This window comes from Cajanus cajan, chromosome 9, assembly GCF_000230855.2.
Source record: "Cajanus cajan strain Asha chromosome 9, NIPB_CcT2T_4, whole genome shotgun sequence".
Taxonomy (NCBI): Eukaryota; Viridiplantae; Streptophyta; class Magnoliopsida; order Fabales; family Fabaceae; genus Cajanus; species Cajanus cajan.
Window position 1 is genome coordinate 7776342 of NC_138525.1, and position 18777 is coordinate 7795118.

The 18777-nt window shown below is 34.0% G+C and overlaps 3 protein-coding genes across 3 annotated transcripts; all 3 read left to right on the top strand.

Annotated features, from left to right (window-relative positions):
• Positions 1 to 573: 573 nt before the first annotated feature.
• On the top strand, positions 574 to 2697 carry LOC109814042 (glycerol-3-phosphate acyltransferase 5). The gene is made up of 2 exons (XM_020378369.3): positions 574 to 1331; positions 1577 to 2697. Exons 1-2 carry the CDS (start codon positions 822 to 824, stop codon positions 2495 to 2497), a joined length of 1431 nt encoding a protein of 476 aa, XP_020233958.1. The 5' UTR covers positions 574 to 821; the 3' UTR covers positions 2498 to 2697.
• Positions 2698 to 7041: 4344 nt separating this feature from the next.
• Positions 7042 to 9005, top strand: LOC109814025 (putative E3 ubiquitin-protein ligase RHC2A). Its single transcript, XM_083063709.1, has one exon. It carries the CDS (start codon positions 7409 to 7411, stop codon positions 8699 to 8701), a length of 1293 nt encoding a protein of 430 aa, XP_082919835.1. The 5' UTR covers positions 7042 to 7408; the 3' UTR covers positions 8702 to 9005.
• Positions 9006 to 17622: 8617 nt separating this feature from the next.
• LOC109814034 (aspartic proteinase PCS1) lies at positions 17623 to 18777 on the top strand. The gene has a single exon (XM_020378358.3). It carries the CDS (start codon positions 17920 to 17922, stop codon positions 18535 to 18537), a length of 618 nt encoding a protein of 205 aa, XP_020233947.2. The 5' UTR covers positions 17623 to 17919; the 3' UTR covers positions 18538 to 18777.

Sequence of the window (18777 nt, forward strand, 5' to 3'; positions counted from 1 at the left end):
TTGCGAATATTTTTTTATTGAAAAATTTGCAAGAAAATGACACTTTTATAGTAGTGAATGGATTAAAACTTAAAAGTAGTTTTTGTAAAAGCTTCAAGTTGTGTTGTACAAGATTTTACGTCACATACATGCTTCAAATACGTCAAGATTACATACACATCGTTACTGCTTTTATCGGTGAATCATATCCGGTTACCCCATATTACAGATAATTTGTAAATTTTAGATTACATACACGCTTCAGTACGTGATGTGTATGGGTACATCAAATTCATCTCTTACTCTAGACAAATGGTCAACAGTCGTATATATACACACCACACAGTACGACGAGATAATTGATTTTTCTAATCAAACAAGAATATTGTTCAAAAAGATACGCATGCATGCTTCACTTAATTTAATGGTAAGTAACCTAAAAATACTCGTAAAAGACGGGCCATTTTTAATTAGGTGTCCAAAGACAAAAACTAGCCGGCTACGTTACCATAAGTACTTTTTAATTTGTTGGGGTTAAGTGATCAATCTTTGCCAATAAAAACGTGGCTTCTAATCCTCTATATATACTATATTCTTCACGGACATATCCACCAAAAAAACAGAGAGAGAAAGCCAAGTGGAGAAAAAGTAGTTGCAAACCGCTAAACTGCCTCATGTTAGAGTCCAGTCAAATAAATTAAGCCCAATTCCTTAGCCTCGTAAGTCATAACCATAAAACCTAATCATCTTATAAGCGCACCAAGGGTACGTGAAACATTAGAAACTCAAAAAAACACAAGCCAAAGAAAAATAGACCAAAACATCAAAAGATACTAAATATTATGGAGTCTGTGGTGTCTGAGTTAGAAGGCACGCTTGTGAAGGACTCGGATGCGTTCTCCTACTTCATGTTGGTGGCGTTTGAGGCTTCGGGTTTGGTTCGCTTTGCCTTGTTGCTATTACTATGGCCCGTGATTCGGTTTCTGGACATGGTTGGCCTGAGTGACGCGGGGCTCAAGCTAATGATCTTCGTGGCTGTGGCTGGGGTTCCCAAGTCGGAGATTGAGTCAGTGGCTAGGGCAGTTTTGCCAAAGTTCTACATGGACGATCTTGACATGGACGCGTGGAGGGTTTTCAGCTCCTACCCCAAGAGGGTTGTGCGCACCAAGACGCCCAAAATTATGGTGGAGAGGTTCGTGAAGGAGCATCTACGTGCAGACGAGGTTGTTGGGACTGAACTCTCCTTCAATAGGTTTGGCTTAGCCACGGGTTTCGTCCATGGTGACTCGAGCAATACCATTTCCCAAAGAGTTGCCAACCTTTTCGACAATGGTGCACCTACTTTGGTTATGGTAAGGCCTTGCTTGTAGTCTTGTACTATACGTCAAACTACTATTCCTTTTCCTTCTCTCAGCTTTTTGCAAGGTGTGTAATTAATGGACCCACGTTAAGAAAATATTCTCAAACACAAAAGAAGAATGTGGAACTAAAAGTTGATTTACTTTGGTTTAGCCTCCTTAGTAAAAAATATTAATTGTTATGGTACATGTTATGATTTTATGAAAACTAATCATATTATATTCCTTCATACATGCAGGATCAACTACATCCACCAATATTGATAAACCAAAACTACGACCACCAGATGCTCCGGCCAATTCCGGTGATCTTCCACGACGGGCGGCTGGTGAAGCGGCCGACGGCGTCCACCTCCCTCCTAATCCTCCTATGGATTCCGGTAGGCATTTTACTAGCCATAATCCGCATCAGCATGGGTTCCATTCTACCCTTTTGGGCCATTCCTCACATGTCAAAACTCTTCGGCGGAAAGGTCATCGTAAAGGGAAAACCCCCCCTCCCCCCCTCCGCCGGGAACTCCGGCGTCCTCTTCGTCTGCACCCACCGCACGCTGATGGACCCCGTCGTCCTCTCCGCCGTCCTCCGGCGCCAAATCCCAGCCGTCACGTACTCCATCTCGCGGCTCTCGGAGATCCTCTCCCCCATCCCAACGGTGAGACTCACAAGGTCACGCCACGTGGACGCGGAGAAAATCAAACGCGAGTTATCGAAAGGCGACTTGGTGGTGTGTCCCGAAGGAACAACGTGTCGTGAGCCTTTCCTTTTGAGGTTCAGCGCTCTTTTTGCTGAACTAACTGACCGGATCGTGCCGGTGGCCATGAACTACAGGGTAGGGTTCTTCCATGCAACCACCGCGAGGGGGTGGAAGGGTTTGGACCCCATTTTCTTCTTCATGAACCCTAGGCCCGTTTACGAGGTTACCTTCTTGAACCAGTTGCCGGTTGAAGCCACGTGTTCTTCCGGGAAGAGTCCCCATGACGTGGCCAATTATGTTCAGAGGATTTTGGCGGCGACGCTAGGGTTTGAGTGCACCAACTTCACGAGGAAGGATAAGTATAGGGTGTTGGCTGGGAACGATGGCACTGTCACTGTCACTGTGTCTCCTACTTATTCCTTGCTTGATCACATGGTGAAGGTCATCAGAACCTTCATAAAGTGAAAATAATTATGGTGCTCGATCGTGCTTGTTAAAAGATTGTAACATATTATTGATTAATTGTTTTATTTTGTTGATTTGTAAGATATATATGGATATGCCAGCTTCTGTATTGAACCTCATAAATTTGTGTATTTTGTCATTACTTTTTGGGTTTTACCTGTAGATTAATTGACTGTTTGTAATTTTTGTTGTTTTTTTAAGATTGAGATCACGGTTTCTCACAAACATTTTATAACTCATAGTATTCCCTGGTTCCTGATTTAGAAACAAGGGCTGGGTTACTATTGGGTACACCTTTTACCTATGTTTAATGTATTTTCTTCTCGTAAAGAAATATGTTAGTAGAGATTTAGAGAAAGAAAAGGAAAAAAATAACGAAGAAATTTGTTGTATTTTTATCTCTCAAATACATGTTTATATTTTAATGCAAAAACATTAGTCCATCTTAACTTTTAATAAATAAATATAAAATTCACTTACATAATTAAATTTAAGATTAACAAATACACTCATGTTAAATATGATTAATCAGATTTGTCGATAGAAATATATCTACAAAATTAGTAGATAATTCATACTAATAATATGATATTTAAAAAATATATAACTTTTCTCATATAAAATAAGTTAAATAACTTAATGACTTAATTTGATAATTTTATACATGGAGTTTTGGACTTCAACCTTACCTTTAACCTTTTAATATTTTTCTAAATTTGTGAAAGTATATAAGCTCATGTTTAAAATGTATGAGGAATTTTCTTAGGGGTATATAATTTATAAAAAAAAAGTACAATTAAGGTTTCATAATTTAAGTGATTAATAGAATAATTATATAACTTCAGAGACTAAATTAGTTAATAATTTATAATTTTATGGACTTTTTTTTTATCATGTTAGTTGTATCCGAAACCAATTTGACTAATATCTTCCACATGATAATGTGTTGTCTTCGTTAATTATTAGTCGTGATTTCCCTGCAAAAATATATTTTTTTTAATAAGGAGGCATAATTATTTTTTATTAAATCGGTCGTATAAGAATAATATAGTATTTTTAAGTCACAACTTCCGTACTAAACTTGAAAATTAAATTCTAATTCTTGATAAACTATATTTGGCAGTGTTAATTCTCTTTAACATAACGAAAAAAAACGAATGAATCATTAGATAATAATGAGGAATATCAGTTGAATGTTTGAAGAATGTTGAGACGTATAAATTATGGATTAGCAGTATGAATTAAAAGGAAACAAAAATATTTGTATAATTAATGAGTGAAATGGGATTACAAGATATATACAATTTTTATTCGTTTTTAATTCATACTATTAATTTCTATATATAAGAAATCTAATATAAAGTTTATAAAACTACAAGAATTAATAGGAAACAAAAATAGTATGTATAAAAACAATAAAAATAAAATATTTTTAATTATAAAAACTAAAAAGTACATGTACTAAATGGGTTATTAAAATCTTATTTAATATAAAATTGTCACCTATAACAATAGCTCTCAATTATAATTTGACTTTTTAAAATTAATTTATTAAGTAAAGCAAATAATTTTAATCATATTATATTTATGAATATTTTGTTCTTATAGGCATCATGACTGTAGGTAAAAGTCAAACTAATAATTATTTTTTAAGTAAATACTACTAAGACTATGGATAAAAAAAATAGTTGTTTTGGTTTAATTATTGTTTTTAGTTCGAATTCCGTAACCAAATAGACTTACATAACAAATTATAAATATATGTGTTTATCAACAATTATTTTTTTCATTATGAATTACTTATTTTATTTTTTCTTTATTTAAAAGAGCTAAATTGAGCAGTGAACATCTCAAGAACTAGATATATATTGAATATAAAATTTACGGAACTAAACATATATATATATGTTAGTAGTCCGATAATATGACAAGGCTAACAACATCATAGTTCTTCGCAAGGTTGTACCCCATTGATGACCTTAGTCTAACTAGTATGAAACTTGAGTTTTTACTGATACAATAGCTTGAAAGCAACACATAGAACAGAACCAAACTAAAAACTTCAGGCCCTCACTGATCATCAAGATTAGCACAGGACTATGTAGTGCATGCTAGATCTAAAACCCCTATAATTGCCTCACCCTAAATAGTTCCGACGCTTAGCTTGTGATTTGCTCTACAAAACCAAGAATTATATGTGTTAGTAGTAGCTTGGACAATCACAATCCTCTAGGATAGTGAAAATGAAATGACATGTTTATTGCTCCAAATCTCCAATCCAGGTCCACAATTTTAATTTAATTCTCTCCGTCCCTTCTTTTCCTTTTTAGTGAAGAGTAGTCTTTCAAAATTGACTTCTTTAGTATATATCACATGTCCTTTTTCCTGTTGCGCCACTGAATAGACTTCAATGTTGAAAATGCGTCCTCTGATTTTTGGACGAATTTTATGGGCTCTATCCTTATGAGAAATAACTCAACGATATAGGTAAAAAGTTTCAACTCGAGGAATAACTCATGAATTACTCTCCTCAAATCAAATGAGATAATAATTGTTGAAGCAGAAAACAATATTTTCCTTCAATTCCTTATACGGCTTGTACAAGTAGCATTTACTCTTAATTAATTCTGAAATAAGTGCTTGTTGGATTTAACTATAGCAGTGTACTTTTCCCGACAAGGACAAGAAAAGAAATTGTATACAATTTTTTTCTAGAAGAAAAGGATATGAAATTGTAAGTTTTAAGACTTTTGATCACATCCTTACAAAAATTGGATTGGAAATTGCAACTTCAGCGATCGTGCCTATGTGGCTTACATTACAGCATCTAGAAAGAAAACACGAATAAGTTGCATGAAACATACAAGGCTCGTAAATTGTACACATTGTGACTCAAACAAGAACAACACTTTCCTACCAAGATTCCTCAACAGTTGCCATGGATTGTTTTGGAAGCAAAGAAATACCCACAGAGCTATATATCAACATTCAACACGCGCAACACCTACAATGTAGAAATTAACACATTACAATATCATTATCTGTTCACTATAATAATTTCAACTAAAATGTGCCGAAGAATAGAGCAATAATAAACATTGAATTCCTCAACAACTGGTAGCTACCTCTGCCAATACGAGTGCCACCCACGACAAAATCTAGCATTCACCATGTATAAATAAACAAAAATAATAAATGTTTACGAACCGCTTAAGGTTGCTTTGAACATATTAGTTGTCTAATTAAGAAATGACATCAATGAGAACTTTAAAATTGCATAAATATCTACGAACTTGTATGTTCAAACACAACTGATTTATTAAATTTTAATCTCTTATAATATAAATTCTTATATAAAAAAATAAATTCGAAATAATAATTAAACTATTTATTTAAATAGACCCTAATTATAGTAGATAATCGGGTATTGAAAAAAAGATTAGCCAATTACTTATTGTAGAGTGAGCTTAGCCGATTCATTAATTTCTTAAATTTTGAGTGTACCGCCGGGCTATTCTGAGTGGAGGAGTCCTACTTTTCTCTTATTGGGCCATTTGTGGCCTGTTCCTTATTGGGCTCTTTGCTTAAAGTTCTCAAAGGACTTGCCGACAATGAATTGCAATTTTAGATACATTTATTTTCCATCTCATCAAAATTTGATATAAAAACGGTTAAATTGCGATTGTTTGTTAAAATCTTCTCTGCCTACAGGTTCACTGCGCTGGAAAATTTAAAACATTTTCAGTGAAATGTCTAGAATATCGTTAGTTATATTTTTAATTTAAATTTATAAAAATATAAAGGTTAAATAATTTTTAAAATTAGCTATCTTGATAGGAGTGAAGTAGTATATACAAAATCTTAAGTTTGAACTTCATGTTGTGATTATGATTTCTATGATTAAAAAAAAAAGAGTTATCTCACCTTTAAAACCACTATTCTTAATTATAGACCATATAAATAAAAATTATTGAATTGATAAATATACACATAATATTAAATTCAAACATACTATTATTTTAATTTACATGATAAAAAAATTCTTTATTAAGAGTAAAATTTTGCATTGATGATTTTTTTGCTTAAAAAAAAAAAGGTTAGTCTTTTACATATATGAGAAAAAATTTGGTGCAAAGTTAAAAAAATAAAGTCATTTGAAAAGAAAAGGTGGATTTTGATCAAAATACAATATCATTTTAAAATAACCAAGCATTATAATTATATATTACCACGATTGTTTATGTCAAAGAAAATATATAATTAAAATTATTAAATAGTGTAATATGTTCAATCTCTAACATGTACGTACACACGTATGAAACTGTATAGCGTTATTTATTTATTTATTTTTATATATTATAAGACTGTATAGATTATGAAATATTAACATATATATTATATTATTTTATGAAAATATTTCATGATATTTTTATCAGTACGTTAATGCTATTAAAATAAGCATTTGTTAAAGAAAATCCCAACCAGTATCTGTTTCCTATGAGTTTTAGTGCTGAAAATAACATTTCTATTTTTCAAATTTGAATCAGCAAAACTGCAAAGTGAAGCAGTTTTGACTGTTAAAGAATGAAAAACAAAAGTAACGAAGCACCATTTATTTCAACATTTTCAAGGGCTGTGATCCAGCATCAGAATCACCCGTTTCTCTATTTTCAGACATAAAAAAACCCTACGAAAAAAGAAAAAAGCATAGTGGCAGCCTGTGATCTCGCAGCAACGTTACTCACAAAACGCTCTCAACGACGTGTCGCCCAACCAACATCGTTGGTGACGCGCCACTAAAACTAACGTCGTTTCTCCCTTTATCACCATGAAACACCAACGTTAACCCACGCCATAACATAATTTCTCTTCCTCCACCCCCACCCCCACCCTCTCTCATTCAAACCATGCATGCACAACTTCAACCCTTCCACTCTTCCTCTCTCTAACTCATACGTACATACCCCTCCCGCCACCTATATACCATACCATACCATACCACATACACGTACACGTATACGTAAATTCGTATCTTCACAGAGTATGTCTTCCCATTGGTGTTACCGCTGCAACAAATTCATCAGAGCATGGAGACAAGAAATGCCGGTATGTCCCGATTGCGACAGCGGATTCGTCGAAGAGGTAATCGAACCATCCAACCCCGCGGTCGAGACCCGCCGCCGTAGGTTCCCGACTGCGGCGGCGATGTACATGATCGGCCACCGCGGCTCCGATCACAACCCTCGCTCCTCCCGCCGCCAGCATTGCAGGACAACCGCCTCGGACCGCTCACCGTTGAATCCGGTCATCATGCTCCGCGGCGAGGGGACGAGCCGCGACCGCCGCACCGGCTTCGACCTTTTCTACGACGACGGCGCCGGCGCCGGAATCCGCCCCCTGCCTCCGAGGATGTCGGAGTTTCTCCTGGGAACAGGCTTCGAGCGCGTGATGGAGCAGCTTTCCCACGTGGAGTCCAGCAACGGCGGCGGGGGCCACGAGCGGAGCCAGGCGCCGGCGTCGAAAGCCGCCGTGGAGGGCCTCCCGGCGATTGAGATAAACGAGACGCACACGGCGATAGAATCTCACTGCGCGGTGTGCAAGGAGGCTTTTGAGGTTTGCACGATGGCAAAGGAAATGCCATGCAAGCACATTTACCACCCCGAGTGTATCTTACCGTGGCTGGCGATACGAAACTCGTGCCCCGTGTGTCGGCACGAGTTGCCGTGCGAGAGCGCACGTGCGAGGCTGGAGCGTGTGGAGGAGGAGGAGGAGGAGGAGAACTTGGGGTTGACGATCTGGCGGTTACCCGGGGGAGGGTTTGCGGTGGGGAGGTTCGGGAGAAGGGGTGGTGGTGAGGCAGATCTTGACGTTCCTCTTGTTTACACGGAGGTGGATGGTGGGTTTAACAACGTTGTTGGGGAACCTAGGAGGGTTTCGTGGTCGGTTTCCGAGTCTAGAGGGAGGACAAGAGGTGGTGCCTTTCGGAGGATGTTTGGTGGTTTGTTTCGTTGCTTGGGGGGTGGGGTTAGGGCTCATACTTCTTCTAGATCTGTCGATGCTATAGACATTTCCACAAGTGGGAGGAGTGCTATTATTACTCGATCTAATTCTAATAATAACGTCCTTCTTCCTCCTTCTTCTTCTTCTCCACCCTCGCGTAGGACTTGGTCTATGGAAGTCAACGGTGGAACCAGACTATGGTAATATAAATATCAAATCAGAAGGGTCAATCATGGAGTGTGATGGAGGATGCAATAATGCTATGGGAGAGTGAGGTTGCATGTTGTCATCTTAATCTTAATTAATTTAATGTATGGGAATCTTGTGAGAAGAAATTTACGACAGCATGGGTGGAGAAAGCTAGCCTCTGCGTTACTTTTGTGCATATTTTATTGGGGGCGGGATTAGTGGGACATGGATGTATGATGTGATAATCATCTGATCTGAAGGGCCTTCGTGTTGTTCTTGTATTTTCTTACTCATCGTTTGTAAAGTTTAATTAGTTTCACTTTTTGTCTTGCAATTCGTCTCCCATGTCATTTTTTTTAACTCTAGGAAACCCGTACGTACGTTCAAGTCTGCATGCTAAGCATAGGCATGCATGCCCGCCCTTTATTTGGTTGCTCATTGCAAGCTAGCTGACATTCGATTCTACCATAAATCTCTGCATCGTTTCAAATATCAAATATCCCAAATATTATATAATGCATTGAAAAAATATGGGATATTAATATGTTTGAAAAAAAATATTCAAAATTCATTGTCCACTAAAAATTGGACAGTGATTTTTGAACATTTTTTTTCAAACATTTATACAACACTTATTATTTGTCTCTATCTCTTACTTTGATCATATTCAGAAGTGCTTTATAAACACTCTGTGATAATAAAAAAAAAATCCCTCCAACACTCTTCTAAAATTATTTTCTTATTTTTTTAATAAATTAAAACACTAGAATATTTGTTTGAATCAAAATTTTGTATCCTGTAACAAGTGTCCCACGGGTGTCTTCAAATAATTAGGTGTCCAAATATCCGAACCCACACAAGTATCATACAATTTCTCACTTTTATCTCCCTCTTTAGGTGTTGACCGTCGGTCTAAATTTTTAAATGATGGATGCTTACTTAGTTATTCGTGCTATTCTTTAGCTAATAGAGTGGTGAACATGGTTGGTACCATGTGGATGTACAATATAATCATATTTTTCGAGAAGGCAACTAAGTTACAAATTGCTTAACAAAGCATATGACTCTGCTATTTCAGTAGGAATTCATATCTTTCGAAATCCTCCTCAGTAGTTGCAGTTATTTTTGTTAGCTGATGTTTCAGCTGTTCTTTCTTTATAGAGATTTTTAATCTGAGTATTAATTAGTCCGTTTGTGTAGAAAAAAAAATCTTTCTATTTAGATATCATATAATATTTAGGTTTCCAAAATTATTATTTTTTGGTTAAAAATATGTGACGATATTAGACAGGTATATATATATATATATATATATATACATATATATATATATATATATATATATTGTTTTAATTATGTGTTTATAAACATTTGTCCAAAATAACATTCAGAGCATGTATGGATCGATCAGGGGCTTTTGGAAAGTGTGTTTGCACCCTGGATATCTCATTACAATCTTCACTATTTTTGATATATTGAGAGGCCCAAGCCCAGAGGAAGAAAAGATGGAAGTTAAAGGACAAAGAGGACAAAATAAAGTGTATTGACTACAGAGTCCTCGTAAAACAAGCATATAATAAGCATATTAGTTAAATCATATATATTAAATTACACTACATCTAACGTATTTATAATTAGTAAATAGTATATCTGATATTTTTTTAAAATAGTATATATAATGATAGTGTTAATAGGTTTTATACCGTTGATTAATAAAAAAATTGTTATGTATGATATCTAACTTTATTTTTTATTAGTTGACACTATAAAATTTATTAGTTTAATTAACAGTACACATAGAAATAAAATTTATTTATAATTATTTTCCCTTACTTTTAATGTTTTTTATAGAATATAGATACTCAAATCAAAAGAAAAATTTATTGTCCCTAAATAATTATACATGTTCAAACATATATGTTCTTCTCTTAATATAGAAAATGTCAGTTTTTTAAACTATCAGCATGCCACCCTTCAGACTAAATTTTTAGAGAGAGAATGACATCTATTAATTAGCTGTTTCTTGTGTAGTTTAGTACTTAAATAAAACTGTTCAGAATTGCAAAGAATTAAACACGTGTCCCTCTCTGTTTTCTCCCATTGAGAAATTGCTGCCATCCATTTAATAGTATGGTTGAATTTGATAATTCAAATTCAAATGCTCCATTTGTTTAATACGTAGCAAATTTGATCAGGGATTGAAATCCTTTATACCAATGATGCATAGCACACCACCACATGCAGATGCTGAGATGAGAACAGAATGCATCAACAAATTCCACCCATTATTAATTAAAATGAAGGATCTGTTCTTAATTTTTACCGCGAGTCTATTAAGTACCAAACTCGTGGTCTATAAAATCCCAAAATAGATAGCTTTTGAACTTTGAATTTGATCCAGTTTACGCCCACATATAGCAGTGTCATTATGCAAATTTCAAACCAAAAGACCAGAATAGGGGCAATATATTCTATTTGAAGCTAGATTGCTTAGATAGTTGGATGGTCCCATCTTAATATTAAGGTAGCTGTAAGAGACTTAAATGGCTAAAATCAACAACAAAATGACCACTCAACAGCCTATAGTTTTATTTATTTATTTATTTATTTATTTATTATTATTATTAATTGTTGACAGCTAGAGAGAGTTGAACAAGTGAAAATTTGTCCTCGTGATTTTGATCACAAATAACAAGCTTGAGTTACGGGTTTAATTACTTCGAAAATATATTGTCAATGAAAGCATTCATCGATTTGGGAATATTGTAGGGAAAGACAAGATGGTTATAAATGTTGTACAATGAGACGTGGCAATAATGTCATGGAGGACGCTTTCAAATCCCAATGTGATAGAAACGCACCAAATTGTGCGTGTCTCGTAGTTATTTAGAGAAAATGATTTCGCAAATGAGGAATGCTTTCCCCGTTCACCGGTACAAACTAGATATTTTACATATGTTATTTTAGATTTTTTATGTTGGAAATCACTAGTACAAAAATTAATTTTAAAATTGAGATTTTAAAATTGGTTAAAACGTAGCTGATTTTAAAAATGACGCGGTGACAATTTTGTAAATAATGACACAAGATTTAAAATCGACTACATTTTAACTGATTTTAAAAGGTTTGTCTGCTACTTTTAAAATCGGCTATTTAAGAACCGATTTTGTATACTACATACAAAATCGGTTTTTCAATAATCGATTTTAAAAATGTCACTATATAGCTTCTCATTTTCATCTTTCTCTCCATTCCTATCAAAGCCTATACGTGTTCCAACCTTTCTTTGATCTTTCCCTCCATTCCTTTCTCTCATGCTGTCATCTAAAGTCTGAAGCGTCTCATTTTCTTTGCAACACTACTATAGTAAGGTAACATTCTCATTCTCTTCTCATCTCTGTAATTTCGTTGTTGGTTTGGGCAAATGTTGAAAATGGAATGGCCCGTTCTGCAACCAACCAACTTACAAATGTACCCTTGTATATAAGCCAGAACGATATCAGAGATTACAAACGGGCACTATATGCTGAACATATCAATTTTTATTTTAAGTTTGCATTTTATCATATGTTTTATGAGTTATTTCTAATTGTTCTAAATTTTCTTAACAGATGTTTATAGATCGATCACCATTGTCACTAGAAGATATAACCACCATTAGCTAGGGAGCGATGGGCTACATTTTTCATTGAAACATTGACTAGCTACGAGTTATGGTTATAGTTTTACTCATTTTGTGGTTTAGGATGCATAATAATTTGTAAGTTACTTAACTTATTATGTATACATTTATGTATTACATGCTTGTATTTTAAAAACATTTTGATTATATATATGGTTGACATTTACTAACTCTTGTCATTTGTATGTAATTTGGTCAATTGAAAACATATGAATTGTCTAGTATTTTATTAATTTGCAGGTTTTGTAAGTTTTGTTCAGGAATCCTCCTAAAGCAAGTCAATTATTTTAAAAAAAATTTAATCACTTTTAACATCGGTCATGCCATAACCGATGTTAAAAGCTAGACTTCTAAAATCGGTTTATGCATGATCGATGTTAAAAGTATAACTTTTAAAATTGGTTATGGCATGACCGATGTTAAAAGTATTACTTTTTAAAATCGGTCAGAAAACTAATTTTAAAAGTAAAAAATGACCGATTTTAAAAGTATTTTTTCTACTAGTGAATGCTTCAATCCAATCGGAGAGATAAGTCCTAAATAAAAAACGAGTCTTGTCGTCATGCATCGTGAACAGAAAAATTCCCAAAAATCTCGCACCGCTGTCACCGAAAATCGCTGGAGAGAAAAATAATATTAAAACACTCACGTGCTTCAACCCAATCCATACACGCCTAAATGAAAGATCAATACACGCATGAAAACACTAACTTCAATCCATTAAAACGTCTAAATGCTTCAACCCAATCGAAGAGATAAATTCAGAATCAAAAATGGGTTTCGCCCATTTAAAATGAAGATCCTTTGAAAATGTTGGATATATATAAATTCCCCGAAATTGGTTGAAATAGATCAATATGAAGGTAAAACTACGGGTGCTTTTAGTTTTACCCACCGTGAGAGTAAGAGTTAAATATCAAGAAAGAGGAGTTTTTTTTTTTTTTTTTTTTTATAAATATAATCTTAGCTACGGGTAAATTGCAAACTTTAAAGTAAGACTTTTGATATTAGCTAATTTAAAAATATTTTATAAGATAAATTTAATGAGAATTGATATAATAAAATATGTCTCATGTTTATTTGAAATCAATGACTAATTAATTTTTAAGCACGAGAGTATAAGAAAAATTTATGACCTTAAAAAACATGACTTTATTCACTAAATTAATTTTTAATTAAATTTATTCACTAAGAAATAATTTATATCACTATATTTGACCAACTAATAATAAAAATGGTGTAAATACTAATACTAAAAAACATTTCTTCTTAAGAATTTAAAATAATTAAAAATTAAATCGTCTTATATTTTATAGTTTAAATTAATCTTGTATATCAATTTACAATTTGTCAAATGAGTCGGTTCAACCTCACATATTAAGATTAATATATGTTTGTAAAATTGGTCATTTTAACCAAATTTTTGTAAGTCATTTATTTTATAACTTAGTTTAACTCATTTGGTTTGAATAAAATTGATCTGTTTTTTTTTAAATAATAAAAATAATATTGTTATAGAAAAAAGCATGATAAGTTTCATACATATCGTCAACCAATCAATCGGCCAGCCCGTCAAATCCGAACATAGGATTTACAATCTGGTTTGTTTCTATCACTCAAAACCAACAAGGGCAATAAACAGATTTCCTGCTTCAAAATGTATCTATTCCTGTAAAAAGGCGTGAATTGCTTTCATGCAAGACTTCTAGAACCCTAACTAGCTACCAGGGTCCATGGATATGGAAGCAAGATCTAGAGTATCAAATGTGACAATCAGTTTTCCCAATTATATCTTGCATTGTCATGTCTCAAGACTGAAGTCAACGCCAATTGCCAAGTGCTATGTTATATCAATTATCAAATGTAGTCACCACTCACACTACAATATTTTTTCTTCACTACCCGACACCCAAAGCCACTTCTTTTCCATTTGTAATTTTCATCACTATCTAGTACATTTAACTAAACATATATAGAACAATACTATTTATATGATGCAATAATCTTAGTAATTAATATGATGAAAAATCAGTGTCAAACACTCAAAAGTAATAAAACAGAAAAAGGTTAACATCTTTTCCAGTCTTACTAACACTTTTGATTATCGTAATTTAATTTATTTTAATTTTGGTTCCTTTAATTTTAATTGTTTAAATTTAATATTTTTTAATTATTTAAATTAAATCTTTTATCTCAAAATCTCATCAAATAATTATGTGCAATATGAATGAAGAATGGCGTATCGTTAATTTGTATGACAAAAGTCATTTTTTAATAATTATTTTATATATCTTTAACTTTGTAAATCTATACAAATCAATGATATATAAAGCACACCTGTTACATTTTTATTCATTATTGAAGAAAAAAATTAAGACGAGAGACTTAATTTGAATAATTGAAAAACTATGAGAAGTAAATGTAAATAATTAAAATTATGTAACTAAAGTATTACACAGACTGAGGCTATAGTAGATTAATTAAAAGTTTAAATAATTGTTTAGACTAATTAATAACCTTTATCTAAGCTAGATTTTGTTTTTATCACATATAGTCAATATTTTATTAAAGACAAATTTAAAATCAAAATAAGATTATAAATCTATTGCAAACTTTCAAAAACCCCAACCTACGTACTGGCCGATTCTTATGACTTTATTGTTAGATTCCCACTAACTTATAAATGACTCTGATTATGATGCATTATCAGCATAAATTTTCTCTAGTTATTTTCTAATTTGGTGTTGGCATCTCATTTATTAAATTTGACTACATTAATTTTCAAATAAGATGTCAAACTTTCATTAAATAAGATGTCAAACAGCCTGTCAAAATTTGTGACACCTTTGTTATGGTTTTTCTCTATCTCTCTTCACACACGTAAGAGAATTTATTTCTCTACAAATAACAGCAAAACATCATTAATTAAATATGAGTTAATCATCTATACATTGTTAGTGTAAAGTTTTTTTACACTAACAACCAATTATATCTTTTAATTATGTCATGTCACTGTTAAAAGTAAATATATTTATAGTGACATGACACAATTAAAAGATATAATTGGTTGTCAATGTAAAAAAACTTTACACTGGTAGTATATAGGTGATTAACTCATTTAATATAAATATAAATATATTTAAATTTTAACTATAATATACAGTATAATATAATATTTGATTAGGTCTAAATGTGTAAATTTATTGTGTCTCACTAATCAAGTAGAAAGAGGTCTAATTAATTAGAATTGAAGGAGACTCCATTATTTTGAGAGAAAAAATTAGTAAACGAAAAGATGAGAAGAGAAATTCACTCTTTGCATGTTTATGTGTCCTTTAGGTTTTAACTAGAGATTCATTTATCATTAGATTAGATTAGGCATGGCAACGGGGCGGGGCGGGGGCGGGTTTTACGTTCCCCGCCCCCGCTCCCGCAAATTTAAACTGCCCCCGCCCCGTCCCGATACCTGCCGCGAATAAAATCTGGGTTCCTATCCCCGCTCCCGGCGAGGTTCGGGTTTCCCTGCCCCGCCCCCGCCCCCGCTCCTATTTTTTTTCCTTCTTTTTTCTTTTAAATAAATATGAAAAATTTTAAAAAAATTAAAAAAAAAGTAAAATAATATAAATTTTTACATATAAATATTTCTAATTTTGATTTATATATATATATATAATTTTTTTAATTATATTATTAAGCGGGGCGGGGGCAGGTGGGTATTAACATCCCCGCCCCCACCCCCGCCCCCGATTTTATCAATCAGGGGAAAACCCGAACCCGAACCCGAACCCGATAAACACGGGTTTTCCCCTTCCAAATCGTTTGGGCGGGTACCCACGGAGGCGGGTTAGATTATCATGCCTAGATTAGATTGAATTTTAGACAATAAATTTATCCGAAATAATCCTTCGTTTTTAATGGTTTAGTTATCAAAAGAAGGTTTTGAGTGAGAGAAAAATGACTTGTATTAACGGTTGCATTTTTTGCAATTTTTCATCTTTTTGTTTCTCATTTATAAGCATTGGTACTTAGTTTGTTTGATTGGGTGGATGCATTCATTTGTGCACTTGTTGAAAACTTTCTTGTATCCTTTGTTTATCAGAAACTTTTTTTTTCTTTTCAATTTTTACTTTCATATTAAAGAAATTTTCATGTTAAAAATCTCTCTTTCTTGTGAGTTTGAATTATTTATTTATTTATTTATTTTATCTATTGGTGCTCCTTCAAGTTAGAGAATTTTATTTTCGTTACTTAATGCTTATTGTTTTTTTATTAAGTTATTGCTATTGCATTCTACTTTTTTCTCATAAATTATTCATTACTTTGGGACATGATCCTACCGGAAAAAGAAATACTATACATATCATGCAATCAACTTACTGCTCTGGTTGATCATATCATGTCTTAAGATTAGCTTGAGGTAGAAATTTCAAACATTCTTTAATAGCAATAGTGAATAAATCGACAAGATAATTTACAGACCATTTCTTATCTTCAAGCAGTATGTTTTTTTAGCTTCCTGGATTTCCTACAACACCCACTTTTTGTCTATGCTTTTTTTAGCTTCAGAGGGCTTTTTTCCCCAAAGAAAGTGTCGGTACTTTTCTTTTTCTTAGCTAGATCACTTTCGAAATTTACCATGTGTTCAAGCACGTTATACAAAAAATAAATAAATAAATAAATAATATATATATATATATATATATATATATATATATATATATATATATGTATATGTATGAATATACATCAGAAAAAAAGATCGATAAGATGCCTAAAAAACAAAACACATTTTATCTCATACACGCTTCAGAGAGATATACATGATGTGCGAAAGAAAAAGAATAATCTAAAAAAAATTAATGCCACACTGTTAACTCTAACATTACGTAACCATCAAATAGTATCGACAATTACACTTGTACTGTTCACAATCAGACTAATTAAATGCGACATCCTACCAACGATTTAATTGTAAGATATATAATCAACTAAATGAGCAATTCACACATGGACTCCGGTTTGTGAAACTAGATGTAATGTCTACAACAATAAAATCAGAGCCGTAGAAATTAGAAAATCACTCTCATTATATCTCATGCAGTCAAATACTAACTAAATAACAGTCCCATGCAGCTAGAAACTACATAATGGAAGCACACGGTGACTGTCTCATATGGTACAATCCAATCCAATCCAACAGAGACCCCTCTCTCTTCCCTTTTAACATCAACTGAAAGTTCCAACTCAACAAAAACACCAGAACCAAACCAAAGCAAAGTTAATCTACCCACCAACCAACACAAACCTCAATCAATATTCTAAACTACTCATGGCCTCTTTTAAGTCCTATCTTTCTCTCCTACTCACAACCCCCCTTCTCTTCATTTTCCTTCAAATTCAAACATGAGCCTCTTCATCACAAGACCCCCTCGTGTTACCTCTAAAAGCACAAAAAACAACACCACAAACACCTTCACGTAAGCTCTCATTCCATCATAACGTCACGCTAACCGTCTCACTGACAGTAGGCTCGCCCCCACAGAACGTTACCATGGTCCTGGACACAGGCAGCCAACTCTCCTGGCTCCACTGCAAAAAACTCCCAAACCTAAACTCAACCTTCAACCCACTCCTCTCTTCTTCCTACACCCCAACTCCATGCACATCTTCTCAATGCGAAATTCAAACTCGAAACCTTACCATACCAGCTTCCTGCGACAAAAACAAACTCTGCCACGTCATCGTCTCCTACGCCGACGCCTCCTCCGCAGAGGGCACACTCGCCGCGGAAACCTTCTCCATCGCCGGAGCCGCGCAACCCGGAACGTTATTCGGGTGCATGGACTCGTCCGGGTGCAGCTCCGAACCCGAAGAGGATTGGAAAACAACAGGCTTAATGGGAATGAACCGTGGCTCGCTCTCGCTGGTGACACAAATGAAAGAAGAGTTTCTGGAGCAGACGAAGGGGGTGCTGACGAGGATCGAGGATCCAAATTTCGTGTTTGAGGGGGCGATGGACCTGTGTTACCGGGGTCCGGTGAGTCTTGCGGCGGTGCCGGCGGTGACGCTGGTGTTTGAGGGGGCGGAGATGAGGGTGTCCGGGGAGAGGGTGTTGTATAGGGTTAGGAAGGGGAGTGATTGGGAACAACACAATGTTCCTTACGCTTGAAAGTAGAGAATTAAAGTCAACTATACAATTAAAGAACCTATTCCATGCTAGAATTGTGCTCAAACGTTAGGATTAATTGCACCTCTTTCATCTAATCATTATAAATGAGTCAGCTATCTAAATATATACCATTAGTCTACTAGTATACATTCTAGCATGGACATTTTATTGTCTAAGTACCCACCTTAATATATATATGTTGAACTAACATCTTCACTTTTTTCACTTACCTAAAGCAAA

Bases quoted from the DNA above. Each gene is read 5' to 3' on its own strand.
- LOC109814042 (XM_020378369.3), top strand. From the start codon at position 822: ATGGAGTCTGTGGTGTCTGAGTTAGAAGGCACGCTTGTGAAGGACTCG. The intron at 1,332-1,576 runs GTAAGGCCTTGC...TCATACATGCAG, and splicing joins GTGCACCTACTTTGGTTATG to GATCAACTACATCCACCAAT.
- LOC109814025 (XM_083063709.1), top strand. From the start codon at position 7,409: ATGCACAACTTCAACCCTTCCACTCTTCCTCTCTCTAACTCATACGTA.
- LOC109814034 (XM_020378358.3), top strand. From the start codon at position 17,920: ATGGTCCTGGACACAGGCAGCCAACTCTCCTGGCTCCACTGCAAAAAA.